Source organism: Carassius gibelio, chromosome B20 (genome assembly GCF_023724105.1).
Source record: "Carassius gibelio isolate Cgi1373 ecotype wild population from Czech Republic chromosome B20, carGib1.2-hapl.c, whole genome shotgun sequence".
NCBI lineage: Eukaryota > Metazoa > Chordata > Actinopteri > Cypriniformes > Cyprinidae > Carassius > Carassius gibelio.
This window is the reverse complement of record NC_068415.1, coordinates 1796285-1816089: the sequence shown is the minus strand read 5'-3', so window position 1 is coordinate 1816089 and position 19805 is coordinate 1796285. Positions and strand designations below refer to the sequence as shown.

General features: G+C 35.0%; 2 protein-coding genes and 1 long non-coding RNA gene across 10 annotated transcripts; 2 read left to right on the top strand and 1 right to left on the bottom strand.

The window, feature by feature from the left end:
- The first annotated feature begins 425 nt into the window (after positions 1-425).
- Positions 426-6757, top strand: pycr3 (pyrroline-5-carboxylate reductase 3). The gene is made up of 7 exons (XM_052586510.1): positions 426-631; positions 741-819; positions 1130-1194; positions 2058-2237; positions 3599-3811; positions 4815-4907; positions 6148-6757. The coding sequence occupies exons 1-7, from the start codon at positions 578-580 to the stop codon at positions 6328-6330; spliced, it is 867 nt and encodes a 288-aa protein (XP_052442470.1). The 5' UTR covers positions 426-577; the 3' UTR covers positions 6331-6757.
- Positions 6758-7418: 661 nt separating this feature from the next.
- Positions 7419-18807, top strand: LOC127984035 (elongation factor 1-delta-like). Of its 3 annotated transcripts, none has more exons than XM_052586498.1 (8): positions 7419-7579; positions 12076-12190; positions 12263-12334; positions 13196-13267; positions 14378-14462; positions 15469-15770; positions 17783-17977; positions 18707-18807. In XM_052586498.1, the coding sequence occupies exons 2-8, from the start codon at positions 12077-12079 to the stop codon at positions 18743-18745; spliced, it is 879 nt and encodes a 292-aa protein (XP_052442458.1). In that variant the 5' UTR covers positions 7419-7579; position 12076; the 3' UTR covers positions 18746-18807. The 3 variants fall into 3 exon arrangements, with proteins under 3 accessions (XP_052442458.1, XP_052442456.1, XP_052442457.1); XM_052586496.1 differs by lacking the exon at positions 7419-7579 and adding an exon at positions 9871-10703; XM_052586497.1 differs by lacking the exons at positions 7419-7579; positions 13196-13267 and adding an exon at positions 9871-10703.
- On the bottom strand, positions 15862-17452 carry LOC127984036 (uncharacterized). 6 transcript variants are annotated; one of them, XR_008160533.1, is made up of 5 exons: positions 17304-17452; positions 16332-16439; positions 16224-16277; positions 16008-16061; positions 15862-15953 (listed from the first exon to the last, which is right to left on the bottom strand). It is a non-coding gene; the product is annotated as an uncharacterized LOC127984036 (long non-coding RNA). The 6 variants fall into 6 exon arrangements; XR_008160531.1 differs by lacking the exons at positions 15862-15953; positions 16008-16061 and adding exons at positions 16063-16169; positions 16548-16601 and having other exon boundaries at positions 16332-16493; XR_008160532.1 differs by lacking the exon at positions 16224-16277 and having other exon boundaries at positions 16278-16439.
- Positions 18808-19805: the final 998 nt, after the last annotated feature.

Sequence of the window (19805 nt, the reverse complement as noted above, 5' to 3'; positions counted from 1 at the left end):
ATTCACAGAATTTGAAGCCAGAATAATTTTACTCAATATGATTGAGCCATTTTATTTACTGCCTCATGTGCATTACCAGTCAACTACTTTTTCTTTTTTATTAATATTTTCTACATTTTTGAATTAATGGTAAAGTCTTTATTATAAGTCTGCAATTACACATATGTAAGTATGGGAATATTTGTAGTGAAAACTTACTGGAACATAATCAACAAATCTGCATTTGCTTTAACATTACATTAGTAACATTACAAAGTTAACATTATTTGATCATTTCACCACTGTAAAAAATATATATAATTAGGACCGTGTGTCTAGAAAACTAAGTTTATCTTAGTTAAGCTATAGCTTACAGTTAACAGCTAACAGTTTATTCCATGAGAAACATAAATTAAGTGTGTTCAAATGTTTAGGAATCCATGGCTCCAGTCCAGCAGGTGTCAGTGTTTCTGCTTGAGGGTTCGTATATGTATATAAAGAAGAACACGTTCTCCATGTGACAGTTTTTATCATAGACAGTTAAAGACAGAACTTGATCTGATTAATAAGGAGCTGCTGGATCTGTATTAAACGAAGGATGAATCTATCAGAGAGTTCAGTCAAAGCCAGCGAGTCTCCAGCGCTTCAGTCTGTGAGTAGCTGCTGTTTGCTCTGTGATTGTACACTGTTCGCTGAACAGATGTCAGCAGCATCACATAACATCTTTATTAACGTGAAGTCTTGTTTGCTTTGAGTTTCAGGATGTGTCTCAGCTGAAGATCGGGTTCATCGGAGCGGGAAACATGGCGTTTGGAATAGCGCAGGGCATCATCGCGTCAGGTGCGTTTGCGATTACGTCACTTTAACTGTGGATGACGTCAGAGTGAATTCTGGCAACAGTCAAGATCCTGTCAGCAACACAGATAAATATCTAAATATATATATAATATGTAGTTGTGTGTTTTTGTTGCATAAAATACTGTATTATGGAAAGAAATAAGACAAACTACATTTGCAGGTACTAGAAGCAGTGTGAATTAATCTTGAAGAGTTAACTTTATTAAACCAAATGGAGGCATGTTAATTACAGTAATAATACAATTATTTTATGTGCTTTTTACTGACGTGTTGTACTGTTTTTGTGTTATAGGGAAGGTTCCACCCAGTAATATAATTACTAGCGCTCCATCCATGAACAACCTTCCTCGCTTTCAGGTACGACATGTGACTTTATTAAAAACTGAACTCTGCAGTTCCATAAAAAGTCAAGAAATGTAATGTGTGTGTGTGTGTGTGTATATATATATACACACACACATACATATGTGAAGATTTTTATAGTAATCGATTATTGTTATATTATTATATATTATTATAATATTGTAATTTAAATTAAAATGATGAGTAAAAAAAAAAAAATGAATAATGCATATTTTCATTGAATTTTAAGGATACCTAAAAATGCACATTATTTTACATTGAATTAACGTGATAATAAGATATAGATAATTAACAATTTAAAAATGGTGTTAAATCAAAAATTATGATCAAATAATTAATTGGGTCCAAATGGGTTGGTTTCCATTGCTTGAGTACAGAAAGAAACCAAGTAACAAGCTCTTTTTCTCTTGATTTTGGGGTGATGTCAAAATGTGGCCCTAATGTATCTTAATGGAATTCACCTGCTTCTTAAAGGGTTAGTTCAGACAAAGACCTCCGTTTATCTTCTGAACACAGTTTAAGATATTTTAGATTTAGTCCGAGAGCTCTCAGTTCCTCCATTGAAGCTGTGTGTACGATCTACTGTCCATGTCCAGAAAGGTAAGAAAAACATCATCAAAGTAGTTCATGTGACATCAGAGGGTCAGTTAGAATTTGTTGAAGCATTGAAAATACATTTTGGTCCAAAAATAACAAAAACAACGACTTTATTCAGCATTGTCTTCTCTTCCGTGTCTGTTGTGAGTGCGTTTAAAACAGTAATGTTGTAGTAATGTAATGCTTTTGTTGTGATGGTGTTTCTCCTTTATTCCCGGAGTGGATGAACTCGTGACTGGTTTGTGTGAATGTTTTGACAGGAGAGAGGTGTTTGTGTCACTCACTCCAATGACGAGGTTGTCGATCGCTCTCGGTTGGTCTTCCTGGCCGTCAAACCTCACCTCATCCCGAAGGTGCTGAATGGAATCTCCGGGAATGTCACTCAGGAACACATCATCGTTTCCATGGCAGCCGGAATCACTCTAGAAACACTTGAGGGGGTGTGTGTTAACTAGATAACAATCCTGATTTCCCAGAACATTCCCAGAAAGTTTGCTTTTACCAAGTAAGGTTTTTGTTGTTGTTGTTGTTGTTTGGTTTGTAGAATCTTATTCTAACATTCTCCTAACATTAACACTTAAGTTCCCCTATCATTAATTGTTTCTTAGATATTATAGATATAAACTGTATTATACAGGCTTGTAACAACTCTGTTTTGTTTTTATTTATAGTTAAATTAATATATAATGATGAACACATCAACCATCATATGGAGGATTCGCCAGAATAAGATTTTCTTTCTTTCTTTTTTTTTTTTTACCCAGAGTTGACATTTTTCCTCAGCATCAGATAACAGTGACAGGTTTTTAAAATGTGGAATTTATTCATAGACATTAATAAAATAATAATATTAAATCGTTATTTGGTTTAAAGTAAATATTCCTCAGTGGATTCATTTCTTACCTTGTTTCAGTCTGTAAACAAAAACTTCTCGATTATGTTTGCTGAACATGGACGCGATCTCTCCGATATTATATTTGCTTTCAGATATATTAATTATAAGCAATTATTCAATAAAGCGATCGATAAACAAATGTTAAACTGTCAGCCAGTGAAACGACATGACCGTTATTTTTTAAATTGCTCGAGTGCGCGGCTTTCTGTGGAAGACAGTAGAAAGCGCGTGCTTGAGAAGCTCGCGCAGATCAGAGGCGCGCAGTTTATGACAACGAAAACAAATCCGTGAGTTTATGCGATTTTCAAGCTACTCGTAACCCAAGCTTAATATTTTAGCTATAAAGTTTGATATAGCTGAACATTATAACGCGTTTTGATCTAACTTCTATATTTTATTAAGTGCTATATTAAACTATTTTCAGAGTTTTACAGGCCGTAAAACATATCGTTATATCTGCAGGTTAGTTTAACAATTTGGGTATGTTCCAAGTAATTTTTTGGAATTTATTTATTTAAAAATAATCATCCTGCAGCATTCTGAAAACATTACTTTATGGTTGCAAAAAAAAAAAAGACAAAATAAAAGAACGTTTCTGGAATGTTATTATTTGATTAATTCCCCCTAAAAAAGGAACAATAATACGTACGGGGAATTTTTTTTAAACATTCTTTATCTTACATGAGTCTAAAACTATATAATAATGAGCAAAATTATGGGAGAATTTTTTCCGGGCTAACCTAGAGTTCGATTCCCATCTCAAGGTTGGAGTGTTTTCCTGTCAGCTCTCTACTGTCCTGTCTATTAAAGGCATAAAAGCCCTATATATATATATTTTATCATAAAAATGTTCTGTTTTTGTATTTTATGTCAAACATCAGATTCCATTACTGTCTTTTTTCTTAGCTGTTGCCTGCTGGGACGCGTGTGATTCGTATAATGCCGAATCTTCCCTGCATGCTCCTGGAGGGGGCGCTGCTCCTCGCCTGCGGCTCGTGTGCTGGACAGATGGATGAGACTCTGCTGAAGGCCCTGCTGGGCCCCTGTGGGTTGGTGGAGGCGGGGCCTGAACACTGGATCGACGCCCACGTGGGCTTGAGTGGCAGCGGCGTCGCATTCGTGAGTGACGTGCCTTGTCCGAATACCCACACTTGCGGTCTTTGCACCTGACGACATATATTACATATTTCCTGTATTCACGTGATGCTGAAGACCACAGGTTTGTGTCGAACTTTTCATTACTGGATGGTACACATGAGTTTACTTAGCTTTATTTTTATTTTTAATACTTTGCAATTTAAAATCAACTTCTAAATGTCTGTTCATTAGTCCCTATAACATGACAATGTAAAGCTTGTGAGATCTCGGCAAAAAGTCTTACGATTTATTTCTAGAACATGATGCATGATGGGATACACTAAGCCTTAAATAGTGTTTCTTAATGTGGATTTAGTGTGCATTTAGAGCACTGCGTTTGGGAGAGTCTTGCGCGCTTACTTCCTGTCGCGCTCTCAAATGGCCAAAAACACAAGTGTGGTTATTTGAACAAGGCAACAGTTTCTATACAAATTACACACCACTTACATGAATGAAGTATAGAAAATTACTGTCCATGAGCGGAGGTTTTCAAACTAAGGTCTGGAAAAATTAAGATGAAAACTGTAAATAAATTCATTAGTCAACTAAATAAATCTAAATTAATGAATAAATAAAAACATTTAAATAAAATCTAACAGTACAGAACTACTGCGTGATAATGTTACATAATGCAAAAAAACAAAAAAAAGAAATGATACAATTCCAAAAAAAGTTGGTGCAAAACTATATGTGTGTGTACAGCATACTGTAGCATAAATTATATTGAACTGATAAACTGTAATAAATACTGCAGTATACTTTTAGTTTTTAGTTTAGTTTTTAGTACAGTAAACTGTACTGTATTGTAGTATAATATACCTGTAGTTGTAACTCTTAAGTATATATTGTTTATATTTGTTTATATTGTTCTATTACCACAGCAACTATAGAATTACCACAACAAATTCATTCAAGTACTAACTATAGCATGGTTCAAAAACACTATAGTATTTACTATACATGACTGTAGTATTGTTTAATGCAGGTGTATGTGTTTGCGGAGGCATTGGCGGACGGTGCTGTTAAAATGGGGATGCCCAGCGCTCTGGCTCGACGCATCGCAGCACAGACAATACTGGTAAGTGTTTGCTCACGAAACAAGAAGACATGACAAATTACACTTTAAATTATTTAGTTTTTTGCAACCAAAATTTTTGTTGCAATGCATGTCGGCAGTTTAAAACCACATTTGTTTTGCAATTTTTTTGTAAATTGGTCAAATATTGATTGGCAGCCATAGCTTGATCATGCATCATGATGAGATTTTTTTTTTAAATATGAAGTTTATATAGTTTTCATATAAATTTTAGCAAGCAAATGTTTTGTTACTATGTCTACAGTGTTTATTTATTTATTTTAAAATTGTTGTTACCAAAATGTTGTTACTTGTTTAAAACCCAGATTTTTTTTTCATGATTAAGGATGCAATGATTCACTCAACTCATGATTCGATTTACAATTTTTTATTTTGGAAATTTAAGACAAATTCTAAATTAAATGTGTCCTTTTATTGCTGTTTGGACAAAATCCTGCAAGTTTCTTTGTGAAAATGAAATATAACTCTATAATAATATACTAATACAGCACTTGCACATCATTGCTCTTTTGTTGGTTTCGATTTGGATAAAAGTGTCTGCTTAATGACAATATTTTTATATAATGTAAATTTTTTAATTAGCCCCAAGTCAAATAACACAAATAAAATAAATATCTTCTAATAAACAAAATAAGGCTTTTTCTCTGCTCTTTCAATTTTAAATGAAAGGCGACCACTGCATTTTAATCGTGATCCAAACAAAGATGCTGCATAAATGCAACATGAGCCGTTTTTTTTCTTCATCTAAACCTTTCTAAAGACAGTAAGTTCCCCTCAGACATACATTCATCTAAACTCTTACCCCTAAATGGATCATGATTGTTTAGCATCGCAACCAACACATTTTAATTGATTTTCAACTGGCTTGTGTTTAATCGTTGATTTAGGTTTTAGTTTGTGATTGTGCAGCCAAATGATTGTCACCATTTCAACAGTTTAAAACCCAGATTTTTGTGTTTTTGTTATTTTGTTGTAATAAAGATTAATAGAATTTTAACAGTGTCATATAGCCATAAAATTAACCCCGTCACTATTAGGAACTAGCTAGTTTCATTCCAAATATTGGTTCCCATAAATTCAAGAGAAAATAAAGCAATAATGTTTGTTTGATAACTTTTTACAAAACTGGCTGATTACCAAAGCTTACCATTATAACTCATAATCAACTATAACTGCAGTTTGATAGAATATCCTTAAATCTGCCATGTCCGGTGTGTTTCAGGGTGCTGGCGTGTTACTGCGTGATTCCGGGAAGTTCCCCGCGGAGCTGAAGGCCGAGGTTTGCACACCGGGAGGAACCACGATTCACGGGATCCACGCGCTGGAGAAGGGAGGCTTCAGAGCCGCTACGATGGGAGCCGTAGAGGCGGCGACCGAAAGAGCAAGAGAACTCGGAAAGAAGTAGAGTTTAAATCACATTTAGAGACTTTATGATACTTGAGGGACTATTCACTTAACACCTTAAAGTCTTACTTTATGCTCCAAGCATATCCAGTACTCAGTGTTTCTGAATGTAATGATAACGGTTTGAAAGGTGCTTCTTAAAGTACAAATGAATGATAATTTCTTGCGTATTCTAAGGGAACTATATACATACAGACAATGAAATCCATGTTAGCTATTACACGTCTGTGTGATTTTTACAGTACTTGAAAAACCACTGGGATTCAGAAACTGATGCAACTCTTAAATGGTGACCTTTTTACACGATAAGAATGTGCTAGATGTATTCACTTTATTTTCTGCACATGAACTGTGTTTATTTTGTCCACACAGATTTAAAGGATGTGAAAAAAGCATATTAAATGTTTAATAAATGAATCTCTAATGAATTCACTTTGTTTTTGTGTGCTGTGACTTCTGCTTGTTATTTTTTAAAGCTTAATTTTATCGGACTGTGCATGCTGCAAGGAAACACAATTTAAAACCACTACAAAATCATTGTTTTGCAACAATACAGTAAGTGCATCTTACAAAGTATTTTCAGCAGCAATAAGGTTTTCATCTCTCAAAATGACAAAAAAAAAATAAAATAAAACTGACGTTGAAAATGTTTTATATATATATATATATATATATATATATATATATATATATATAACGTGTATATATATGTATGTAAAACAAGATCTAAGTACGTTTTAAAGAAATGTTTGTGAATGTAAACTTTTGTATTCATGGATATAAAACATTAACATTAAAACGTAGCTACTAAATGAAGTCAAGCGTATTTTTGTATAAAACACCTCTTTAATTTGGAATTAAAATAGTAAAGTCTATAGTAATTTCGCTCTCGTTTCCACAAAATAGAACTGGGCCTTCCCATCATTTTTTGATGACGTCATTATGCGCAGCCTTGCTGGGAAACTGACGGAATGTACCATTGACCATGTAAAAATTTGATGACAAAATATTCCTTAAACCACACTTCTGTAGCAGAGTTGGGTGTTATGTCTTCATGTGAACAACTAATAAACTGACATAAATACACATTAAGCCGCCTCATATCTGGTGATTTCTGGCGGTTTTGAGGCAGTGGTCTCCCCCGCTCTTGAGCTGGAATGGTTCGCGCGGCTCTCGCTCGCTCCTTCTGTTCCGTGAACGCGCATCGACCAGTAACAGCGATTCATTCAACGCCAACTAAAGCCCTTAAAGTGAGTATTTGTGTAGAAAAATGAGGTGGTTTACAGTGTCTCGTGCTTTTTTATGTATTTTCTTGGTTTAAATGAATAAATAATACTGTGCTGTAAATGTACGTGGTGTTTATCGCGCTCAAAAGCCGGTTAGACGTCTTTCGTATGTTTATTTATTAATATAAGACTAATCAATACGTGATCGATGCACGACGGAAAGCTCATGCTTTTATTACAGTCACTGTCATAATGAAAACACGTTTATTTTTATATAAATATCCAGTGTGATGTTTGATGGGCCTGACACCATGTGCAGGAAGTCCAGATTTTCATGGATAATGACGCATTCTCACGTTCAATCGGATGATCTTTTAGTAAAACGGAGATTTATACAGATTTATTGATTTTATTGCCTCTATATAAAGCCTGTTTCTTTTCTGAATCAACAAAATTAGTCATTAGGCTAAAAAATACTCCTTTGTCTGATTGCACTTCTGATCTTGACCATCACATGGTCACTAGAAACTATCATCTAAAAATGATGGTAATACTGATACTTATAATATTGAATTATTTTCAGTCACATTAACTTGATTGGTAAATTATCATGTAAGTTAAGTGATCGTAATCATGAAATTATGTTTAATGATGTTAGACTAACAAAGAGATAACATAGAAGTACTATTGTGCACATGGCACCATGATAATACCATATTTTTTGGACATTTACTATGATAATCATTCAAAACCATAGTATTGCTATCAGATACCATCACTGTACCATGTTTTCACCACGATGCATCTTTGTGTGTATACATGTATAAGTAAAGTCCTCTCATTCTGTGATTCAATATAAACATAAATACTTTTCTTAATTGCACTTTATGGTTTATTGCTTGCCTTGGTTTGGATGAGAAGAACGTTCAGCTACATACTGTTTGTTTGATCGCTTTTTGTGTTTGCTGAAGGTGAGTTTGGACATGTTTATGTTGTTTGACCCATCATGGATTTGTGTCTGTTTTGTCCATTCTGAATTTGATTTTCTTTTCTCCAACGCACTTTCAGTTTGTGCTTTATTAGTTTTCTTCTCAACGTCATTGTAAAGTGAAATGTATTCAATGTTTAAATATAATGCAACCATAGAATGTTTTGCGTGTTATTGTGTCTGTCTTTAAAGCTGAAGTGTGTAAATTCTACTAAACTGAGGATATGTTTGCATGACAACGATGTACTAAAAACGGGAAGGTTTTTCATTTGCGTTTTTTAAAGATTTTGCGTACAGACTACAACATTGTCAAAATGATCCCACCATGTTCTCATAGATCCACCTAAATGACTATAAACACTGTATTACGTGTAATAGGCCAGTAGTTGGCGATGTCACATTGAAAAGAAATCATTACATTGCCATTTTCACAAATTTGCATTTACATAGACACAAAAACAATATCGTTTTTGAAAGCTTGCACATTGAAACTCATTTGTTTATGATTTCAGCTCCACAAAATGCTCTTGCCATAAAAAAGAAATCGAATAATGATTGTCTCCAAACAGGTTTCTCAATATAGAAACTTATTTATTTCCACCAATTCAGATTAATTAGAATCACAATTGCAAATGAGTAATTGTGAGATGTAAAATTAATTCTGTTGTGTGTTCAAAATTTGTTATTGCGAATTTTATAACTTGTACATGTAAGGAGAAAGTCTGGATTGTGAGAAAAAGCTTCAGTTACATTTGTAACATTTTTATTAGGTGACAGAAATACATACAAATTCCTGTTTTATTAAGCTATTTCGTTTTTTGTTAAATGCTAACCATATTATTTAGACTATGAATATAGTATGCTAAAAAGCTCTTTGAAAAGTCTCTAATTTTTTTGTAACAAATCCGTCTTAAGTATTGCATTTTAAAATAAACATTATTTTTCAGCATCTTGCACCACTTTTAAGTTGCCGCGGCAATGTTAATCGTTAACTTGTTTAACTTGGCATAATTTCCGCTTAAACAAATAATTGATTTATATTTTGCAACATAGTTTACTAGGGTTGCTCGCAAATGGGGTACATTTCCGGAAACTTTCCAAAAATCCCTGAAATATTCCCAAAAATCTTTCAAGTTTCCAAAATCTTTGGAATGTTTCCGAAATTTATTTAAAATTTTCCAACTTTTTGCAACCCTACAGTTTACACACTTCATGTTTTATGTTACCCTACTGCTGTGTGAATAATTCTCCATTCCCTGTCACTCTCCCTTTCCTCTTTTTTGTCTATTTATTAATCCTCTTCTACCTCTGTATTTCTGGACACAAGAAAATGCGCAACAGAAAACATAGGAGTTCTTCTTCGAATAAGTCCAGTTCTTCTGAACGGCAGCCGGACCGAACCAACGCAGGTTCTAAGGGGTGTTTGTCCAGAGCGACGCTGGAGGGTTTGCGATCGGAGTGTACGACGGTGTGGTTCGACCGCGTCGCGTACGAAAGTGCGGAGAGTCTTTACTACGTACGACTATTGCAGCAGCAAAATGGCACGACCGCTCCTGCGAGTTCTAAAGCAAGAAACAAGCAAGAAACCTGCCGGCATGGAGAGCAAGAGGCGTGTCACCATGTCGTTCAAACTGTGTGGGTGAATAAACCCAACTTTGACCGATCCGAGAGCAAGTTTGTGGGCCTTGTTCCCAACCAACCGAGATCTCTCCAACTGCAGCCGACCAACTGCGACGAAGGCTACCAATCGCAAACCCCCACTCCGCCCACACCGGCTTCCAGACCAATCAACGGCCTCCCTTCCTTGCCAGCGCCTCCAATGGGGGTGTGGCTACAGAAACCTCTTTTTGATAAAGCCGAGGCGACTTTCTATCAGAACCTGTACGGCCGGAGCTCTCCACCGAGAAACCCCGAAACCGGCAGCGATAAGTCCAACCCCAAACGGCGAAATAACACGCAAAAAAAGCATGTGGTTTGCGATCGCCGGGAATCAAACAACATCACCACCAATCAGAAGACGGCTCACTGCTATTTCCTGCATGCTGACAGCGAGAGGGTGTGGCTAGATCGCAGTTGCTATATGGAGGCGGAGACTCGTTTCCATGAAGGAGCTGCGGCGAGATCCAAAACAACTATAAACCATTCTAGCCAGAAGCAGAAGTATGACTCAATACTTGAGAAAATACACTTTCCTCACACACTGACGCTGTAGATAATTAGTTCGTTCACCACCGAATTACAGTTCTGTCATTTAAACTCCAAACCTGCATTACTTCTGTTTCTTGAACCTCCTACGAATCGCAGTCTTAAGTGTTTTATTGCGAACAGTGAGTCACACAGGTTTGGAAAGGCGCAAAGGTCAGTAAATGACAGAATTGGTTAATTATCACTTTAAAACGACATTTTACTCTTAGGAAATCATCAGTCTCATCCATTGCATTCACATGCAAAGCAAACTCTTAACAAACTTTTTTCTATTTCTTTCGTGCACCATCTTCATGTCATCATCATCGCACATTTTTCTCATGCCATTCTTTTTCGTATTTCTTTGGTCTCTTTTTACACGTTCATTCTTCCTTTGTTCATCCGTTGTGTTGGCTTGGAAGAGTTATCTGTCTGAATTCAGTTTTGTATCATTTTGGGTTTCTTCATTGTTTAGTTGATGTCATTTTTGTTGTTGTTATTTTTGCATGGTTGCATTAACATATGTATATTATTTGTAGTATTATGTCCATGCACCAGTTTTGGGGAGTAACATATTTTAATATCACTTGGATCAGTTTTTATTAATTTAGAATTTATTTATTGTATTTTAATTTTAAAATGTTAAAGCTTTTATTTTTATTTTTTTCATTTGAGTAATTTTGTGTTTTTCCTAATATTTTTTTTTTTCTTATGTCCATGTTTGAGTAATTTATTTATTAATTTTTTTGTACATCAAGTGACTAAAATAAAATGAGCAGTGTTATTTTAGGAGGTATCTGAAATAATATAATGATCCAAATTAATAATAAAAATAAAAATTCATATTGTTGGTAAATAAAAATATTAAAATAACTATCATTTAAAGGTAAAATTGTAAAATAATATAATTTACAGTAAAATTGTTTTAAATAAGCTTATTTTTATTTTCATTTTTAAAATGATAAACCATTGTTTTGGCAGATTTTTATTTATTTATTTGAAATTAATTATTATTTAAAAAAAAATTGTCCATATAGTTTTAATTCATTACACTTATTATTTTATTTTGTTATTTTATTACACCAAGTTACATTGAAAGAAAACGAGAAATAACTAAAATAAGTAAATTTTATTTCAACTAACAATTTAATTTTTTACTTATTTTATCATATATTTATTACCATTAGCATATAAATTGACTCCCCGGTACTGCTGTGCACCGTAGTTTGAAACATCCTTTCATTTTCATCAAAGAACAAACAGAGAGTAAACCACATCCAGACGTTTATCAGTTGACTGAAGGTGTTTGTTTATTGAGGTTGTTACACGTCTCCTGTGTGTTTTACAGGATGACTGCAGCACAGTGTTTAGCGCAGGAGAGGATCTGGTTCGATAAGCCACGCTACGATGAAGCGGAACGGCAATTTTATGAGCGTATGAATGGTCCCACGCAGCCCAAACAAGTAATGACTACAGCAGCAGTATTTACAGCATGTGTGCTAATACTACTGTCTAAACCCTGTCTCTCGTCTCAGGACACTGGAGCCAACAGCATCCTTCAGGACATCGCAAGAGCACGAGAAAACATCCAGAAATCTCTCGCTGGGGTGAGTCAAGCAAAAAACCCTAGCATTACTCTTTGACATGTACAGTCTAGCTCGCTTCTAGGACTCCACGATTTCTGGAATAAAAATCTGATTGCCTTGTATTTATTATGATTTTATTTTTTGAAAAGCTACAGCTTTGAAGGGTTTGTACAATAAAAAAAAAAAAAAAAAAAAAAAAAAAAAATATATATATATATATATATATATATAAAATAGCAATGTTGTGGTTGTTACAAAATGTAAAATATTGGGAAAAAAACTCAGAAATTGAGAAAAATAATAAAGTACAACTGTAAAATTACAAGGGGAAAAAATGGCTGTGTAGAAATTTAGCAATGTTGTTATTGGTAGTTTCTAAATTAAAAAAAAATATTTAAATTAAAAATATCTTCCCAAAGAGTTAATGATTACATATCAGTAATTATTATTATTATTATTAATATAATTTTTATTGTTGCTGTTGTTATTACGAAGTAAAACTATTAAAATAAGCAATATAACTATTGTAATTCAGTGTAAAACAAAAATTGAGCGTTTAAGAAAACATAATAAAAATAATACATTTTTACTGTACTAAAGCTGTGCAGTTAGAATACAGATTCTGTCCGTCTTAAATTTTTATTTTCATGTTTTCGAACCATTAATCTTTTATTTTTAAAGGTTTTTGTTTTCTTCACGCCAGCCAGTTTATTAATGTTTTTATTTTAATGAATTCTGCAGCTGTACTCTTGTTCTTAAGTCATCTACACGGGCAGAAAGCGTTGTTAGTGTGTCTCTGATTTGCCAGTCCAGCTTATATCTCCTAAATCACCTGTGCTCTTCCTTCATCTGCACTTTCCTCATAAATGATCTCTCCTGTAGCTGAAGACTACCTTGCAGCCAAGTAGAGGCTCCGCCCCTAAAATATCAAACCCCTCCCACCGCTCGTCTCCTGTAAGTGTGTGTGTGTCGCACACTAAAGCAGCTCACGCTCGAGTCGGTCAACGCGTGGTCAGTGTGCATGTTTACGTGCATGTTGTAGAAAGTTTCAGAAGAAATCTGTGATGCATGCATTTAGTTGTTAATATTTCTGTTGTGAAACGAGATCATAAACGAGAGCAAGCTTTGTTGTGAGGTTTGTAACAGTGCTATTTTAGTGTCATTGCAATTTAAGTTAAATATTTTTTTTTTTTCATTTTATTAATCTTTTATTGATTTTAATACACATTAAACTTAAAATGATACTGAAATCATTTTTTTTTTAACAGCTAATGAGTTTAACCGGTTTGTTTATTCACTCTGAAATATTTTGGAATGTTTTTTAAATTGTAAAAATTTAATCTTATTAAAATAATCATCAAAAATAAGAACAAGACTATTTATTTATCTTAACTTTTTACTTTCTGATGTATACACACCAGTAGTTCTAAACTGGAAATCATGAGTAAATTAATTAAACTAATAATCTAATTAATTTAATCCTAAATAATAAAAATCTAAATAAATAATTAAAAACCCAATAAAAATAAAACCAATAATTACTCAAATCATAGAAATGTCAAATCAAAATAAAAACAAGCACAAGAAAACACTTAAAAATAGCTCAAATATTGCTTATCTGCATGTCATGTGACCAATAAACAACATCAGAGAACCATAAACATGCGAATGTGTTAAAAAATGTAAACCATGCATCAGTATACCAATACATGGTTATAAACAGTAATATTTGCCTAGAAATCTACAGGAAGATCCGGGATAATTTTATTGAGGGTGCAAATGAATTACATAATTTTTGAAGCAGTTTTTAATCATGATTTTTCTTACTGAACCAACTTCAAAACATGTCTAAAAGTTGCATGCTCTGACAAAATGCTGAATGTTGTGTGTCGTGTGGTACATTAAAATAGTGAAGCAGTCAGTGTAGTAACAGACTGTAGTTGTGTGTTTGGATTGTGTGTGTAGTATGTAGTTGTTAGTAGATCTGATTCTCTCACTGGGTGGATGTGTATCAGAGCAGGGGCTGATGGGAACTCATGTGTGTGTGTGTGTGTGTGTGTTTAGAGCGGCGGAGGCAGCGCTGCTGATTACGGGGAGCTCGCTGCACGCATGAAGGACCTGGAGCTGGAGAACCAGAGTCTACACAAAGGTGTGTTTAACAGATTCTCATAGCTTTGCGTTTTCACTTGTGCCAGGATGGAAAACCAGAAATAATTCAACAAACAAAATCCGGATTCTGATTCCACTTTTGGACATTTTGAGAAAGAAAGAAAGAAAGAAAGAAAGAACAACGTTTGAAAAGCATTCTTTAGCCTCGAAAGACTAGATAGCTATTCAATATTCAGATTTTAACAGAACTGTACTAATCCAATTAGTAAAATTATTTACATTTGTTTACATACAGTGTAGTGTTTATATACTATTATAGGTTTTGATCGTATTTTGTATTTGCTTTTTTGTTTTCATTTTATTTTTAGTTTAATATTTAGTAATTTTACTGTGCTCATTTATACTATTTCATTTGTATTATTGTCTTTTTATCGTTTTATTGCTATTATTGTTATTATTTATATAAAATTATATTTTTTAGTTTTTTGAATTAACATTTTTCACTTTTCAATGTCATTTTATTTCACTTTTTTTTTTTTACTTATATAAAAGTTATTGTTATTGCTATTATTGTTTATTTATATACTATCATAGTTTTATTTTCAGTTTCCAATTTAATTAAAAAAAAATTTAAGTTTATTTTAAAAAAAATATAATGTTTTTTTTTACTTTTTAATTAAGTAATTTTATTTAGTAAATTTTTTTAATTAATTATATTAATTTATTTGTTAATTTTTAGTGCTTCAATCTTAATTACATTTACAGATATCTCTTTTTTTTTATCAGATTTTGAAATACTTTTTTTATATTTAATGATAATAATTTAACAAATTATAAAAAAAATCTTGGATTTAGTTGTAGCAAACCTCATATAAAAAAATTAAATCTAATATTAACTTGGACATCCGGAGGTGGAAAAATAACAGCATAATCATCATTAAAACTGATGATTGATGTCATAATATTGACATATGAGCTGTCATTTATTTACATCTTGGCAAATTTTCTGCAAGCACTTCCTTAATTGCTCTGGTTGTGTGTGTCAGTGGTGCAGGATCTGCGTTCTGCTCTCAGTAAGGTGGAGAGTCGTGTGTCAGCGCTGGAGAAGCGGACAACAGCACCAACCGTAAACGGCACCACTCCCGCCGTGCCTCAGAAAGCCCCGCCCACTCCAGCGAAACAGGAGGAAGAGGAGGATGAGGATGACATTGATCTGTTCGGCAGCGATGAAGAGGAGGACGAGGAGGCAGAGAGACTGAAAGAGCAGCGGCTGCAGGAATACGCCGCCAGAAAGGCCAAAAAACCTGCCCTAATCGCTAAATCATCCATCCTGTTAGACGTCAAACCGGTAAGCAGGGAACTCACATATGGTTTTTTATTTATTTTTTTATTATATTTTAAACAAGCAGCCATCCTGAATACACTAGTAACGGAATAGTAACTACAGAGAAACGATCTAACCGCTAACTAGAATAACCTAGCAACCGCATAACAACTACAGAGAAACGATCTAACCGCTAACTAGAATAACCTAGCAACCGCATAACAACTACAGAGAAACGATCTAACCGCTAACTTGAATAACCTAGCAACCGCATAACAACTACAGAGAAACGATCTAACCGCTAACTAGAATAACCTAGCAACCGCATAACAACTACAGAGAAACGATCTAACCGCTAACTTGAATAACCTAGCAACCGCATAACAACTACAGAGAAACGATCTAACCGCTAACTAGAACAACCTAGCAACCGCATAACAACTACAGAGAAACGATCTAACCGCTAACTTGAATAACCTAGCAACCGCATAACAACTACAGAGAAACGATCTAACCGCTAACTAGAACAACCTAGCAACCGCATAACAACTACAGAGAAACGATCTAACCGCTAACTAGAATAACCTAGCAACCGCATAACAACTACAGAGAAACGATCTAACCGCTAACTAGAACAACCTAGCAACCGCATAACAACTACAGAGAAACGATCTAACCGCTAACTAGAACAACCTAGCAACCGCATAACAACTACAGAGAAACGATCTAACCGCTAACTAGAATAACCTAGCAACCGCATAACAACTACAGAGAAACGATCTAACCGCTAACTTGAATAACCTAGCAACCGCATAACAACTACAGAGAAACGATCTAACCGCTAACTAGAACAACCTAGCAACCGCATAACAACTACAGAGAAACGATCTAGCCGCTAACTAGAACAACCTAGCAACCGCATAACAACTACAGAGAAACGATCTAGCCGCTAACTTGAATAACCTAGCAACCGCATAACAACTACAGAGAAACGATCTAGCCGCTAACTTGAATAACCTAGCAACCGCATAACAACTACAGAGAAACGATCTAGCCGCTAACTTGAATAACCTAGCAACCGCATAACAACTACAGAGAAACGATCTAACCGCTAACTTGAATAACCTAGCAACCGCATAACAACTACAGAGAAACGATCTAGCCGCTAACTTGAATAACCTAGCAACCGCATAACAACTACAGAGAAACGATCTAGCCGCTAACTTGAATAACCTAGCAACCGCATAACAACTACAGAGAAACGATCTAACCGCTAACTTGAATAACCTAGCAACCGCATAACAACTACAGAGAAACGATCTAACCGCTAACTAGAATAACCTAGCAACAGCATAACAACTACAGAGAAACGATCTAACCGCTAACTAGAACAACCTAGCAACCGCATAACAACTACAGAGAAACGATCTAACTGCTAACTAGAATAACCTAGCAACCGCATAACAACTACAGAGAAACGATCTAACCGCTAACTAGAATAACCTAGCAACCGCATAACAACTACAGAGAAACGATCTAGCCGCTAACTTGAATAACCTAGCAACCGCATAACAACTACAGAGAAACGATCTAACCGCTAACTAGAACAACCTAGCAACCGCATAACAACTACAGAGAAACGATCTAACCGCTAACTAGAACAACCTAGCAACCGCATAACAACTACAGAGAAACGATCTAACCGCTAACTAGAACAACCTAGCAACCGCATAACAACTACAGAGAAACGATCTAACCGCTAACTAGAATAACCTAGCAACTTCCAAAATATCCTGTCTGCCACCTAACAACCACCCAAAACTTGTAGTAATGCCCAAACAACCAATCAGAACATCTTAGCAATTACCTAGCAAACTAGCAAAAGAGAACACCGTAGCAACCTCTAAGCATCCATTCATAATACCCTAGCAACCACATGAAAGTCTGTCCATATGTCTGATAGACTGAATTATCTTTAAACCTTTTAGGCCATGCTTCTCAAGGTTTTTAAACAGTGTTTTTCCTGGCGTTCGCAGTGGGACGACGAGACGGACATGGCCAAGCTGGAGGAGTGTGTGCGGTCGGTGCAGGTGGACGGGTTGCTGTGGGGAGCCTCCAAACTGGTTCCTGTGGGTTACGGCATCAAGAAACTCCAGATCAACTGCGTGGTGGAGGACGACAAGGTGGGAACAGACTTCCTGGAGGAGGAGATCACCAAGTTTGAGGACTACGTGAGTAACGTCTCTATTAACTGCGTGCTTTACTGTGCGTTCACACCAGACTAGCGAGAATAAATTGCGCGTAGTTGGACGCCTGAACAGTTTATTCGCTTCATTCGCGCGTGAAATTAACTTGACAACAGACGTAAACTCGCATCCTGGGAGGGGCTTCTGCCAGTTGAGTTCACGCAGCATTGTGATTTCAACCACCATTTATTCGGATAATTTCCAAATCAAATTTTCGAGCAGCCTCTACTCGGCTTGTCCTTCTGACATCTGCCGCGGACTCTGATGTCTCTCTAGTGTTAAATAAATAATAATTTGTTTTGGGTAAATCGTAAATCTAATTTGTTTGTCTTTATTCAATTAATCTATTTCTTTTGTTTCTTTCGTTTGTTCAAAAGTATGAAGAAGTATCATACAGCTACCAGTATGCACATACAGCGATAAGTTTGTCCTCCATTGTTGTTTCGGGTTTTCCCTCTGCTCGCTACATCGTAATCACATCACTACTAGAGCGAGCTCCTGATTGGTTAACACGGCGCCAAAGATCACCATTCCGGCAAATCACGCATTTCGCGCCACATCATTTGCGCAAAACGCGCCGCAGGATGTCTATTCGCGTCTTTGCATTCACTTAACATGTAAATCACTCGCGCTTTATGCTTCATTCGCGGTTGGTGTGAACGCACCATTATTCTTCAAGTGTCACCCAAAACTTGACGTGTTTTTGTGTTGCAGGTTCAGAGTATGGATGTTGCGGCATTCAACAAGATCTAACACACACATAAACACTCGCATGAAACTGGATGAATATCCGTTAATAAAAGAGCTCAGATGTATTTGTTTGCCTTGGTCTCTTGTCTTTTATAGTCACCACATCTCTTTAAAGATGTTGATGATTTAAGAGAAGTACAGTCGACATAAACACAGTTTAAGAGTGCTTTTGTGATCCCGGGATCCATTGCTGCTGTTTTTGGCGAGCCACACAGGAGGTAAAACCCCTGTTAACGTGTAATTTAGATATTTGCATGCTTTTTGTCAAATTTTAATACAGAATTTGTTATAGCTGCTTGCAAATGGATCCGTTTCCTTCTGTGAGAAGTTATGGATGTAGATATTTGATGGACAAATATTCATATACACATTTGATGGTTAGATATTCAGATGTATATTTAATAGATGTGTGTTTAGATATTCAGATAGATCAAATGATATTCAAATAGGTTTTTGGTTGATAGATATTCAGATGGATACAGTATATACTCAGATAGCAATTTAGATAACACTTCTTTCATTGTATTTACATATAAGTGGTAGAAAGAACATTTAAACAATATAAAACCGAATTTAGATTTAGGATTATTTTTCCTTGTAAACTCCTTTTACATCCGCACATTATACTTTTGTTATTGTTGTACAATATAAAAGTGTGTTCTCGGTTGAGTCTGTGTTTTTCAAAACAAAACAAATGGGCAAAGTTTTGCATTTTAACTCTGTGGGATATTTAAGATTTATATTATTTAGCAATTTAACTTAATACAATTTGTAGGCCTATAAAAGCATAATGAAATAAAATAACTGTGTAAACTAATAAGAGTGTAGAAATGCCCCAGTACTTTTGGCAATATATATTTACCCAAAATTTTTAGGACAACGCCTTTCTAATGAGCAGGTTTGACTACTTTAGTAATTTCCATGAGTACAGATCTTAATGTTTAAGGATATAGTGATATTCCAGGGAATTGTGTGCCTCTAATTTTAATTTCCCATTGACTTCCATAGTATTTTGTTTCTGTGGAAGTTAATGGGAAGCACCAATTGTTTGATTACCAGCAAT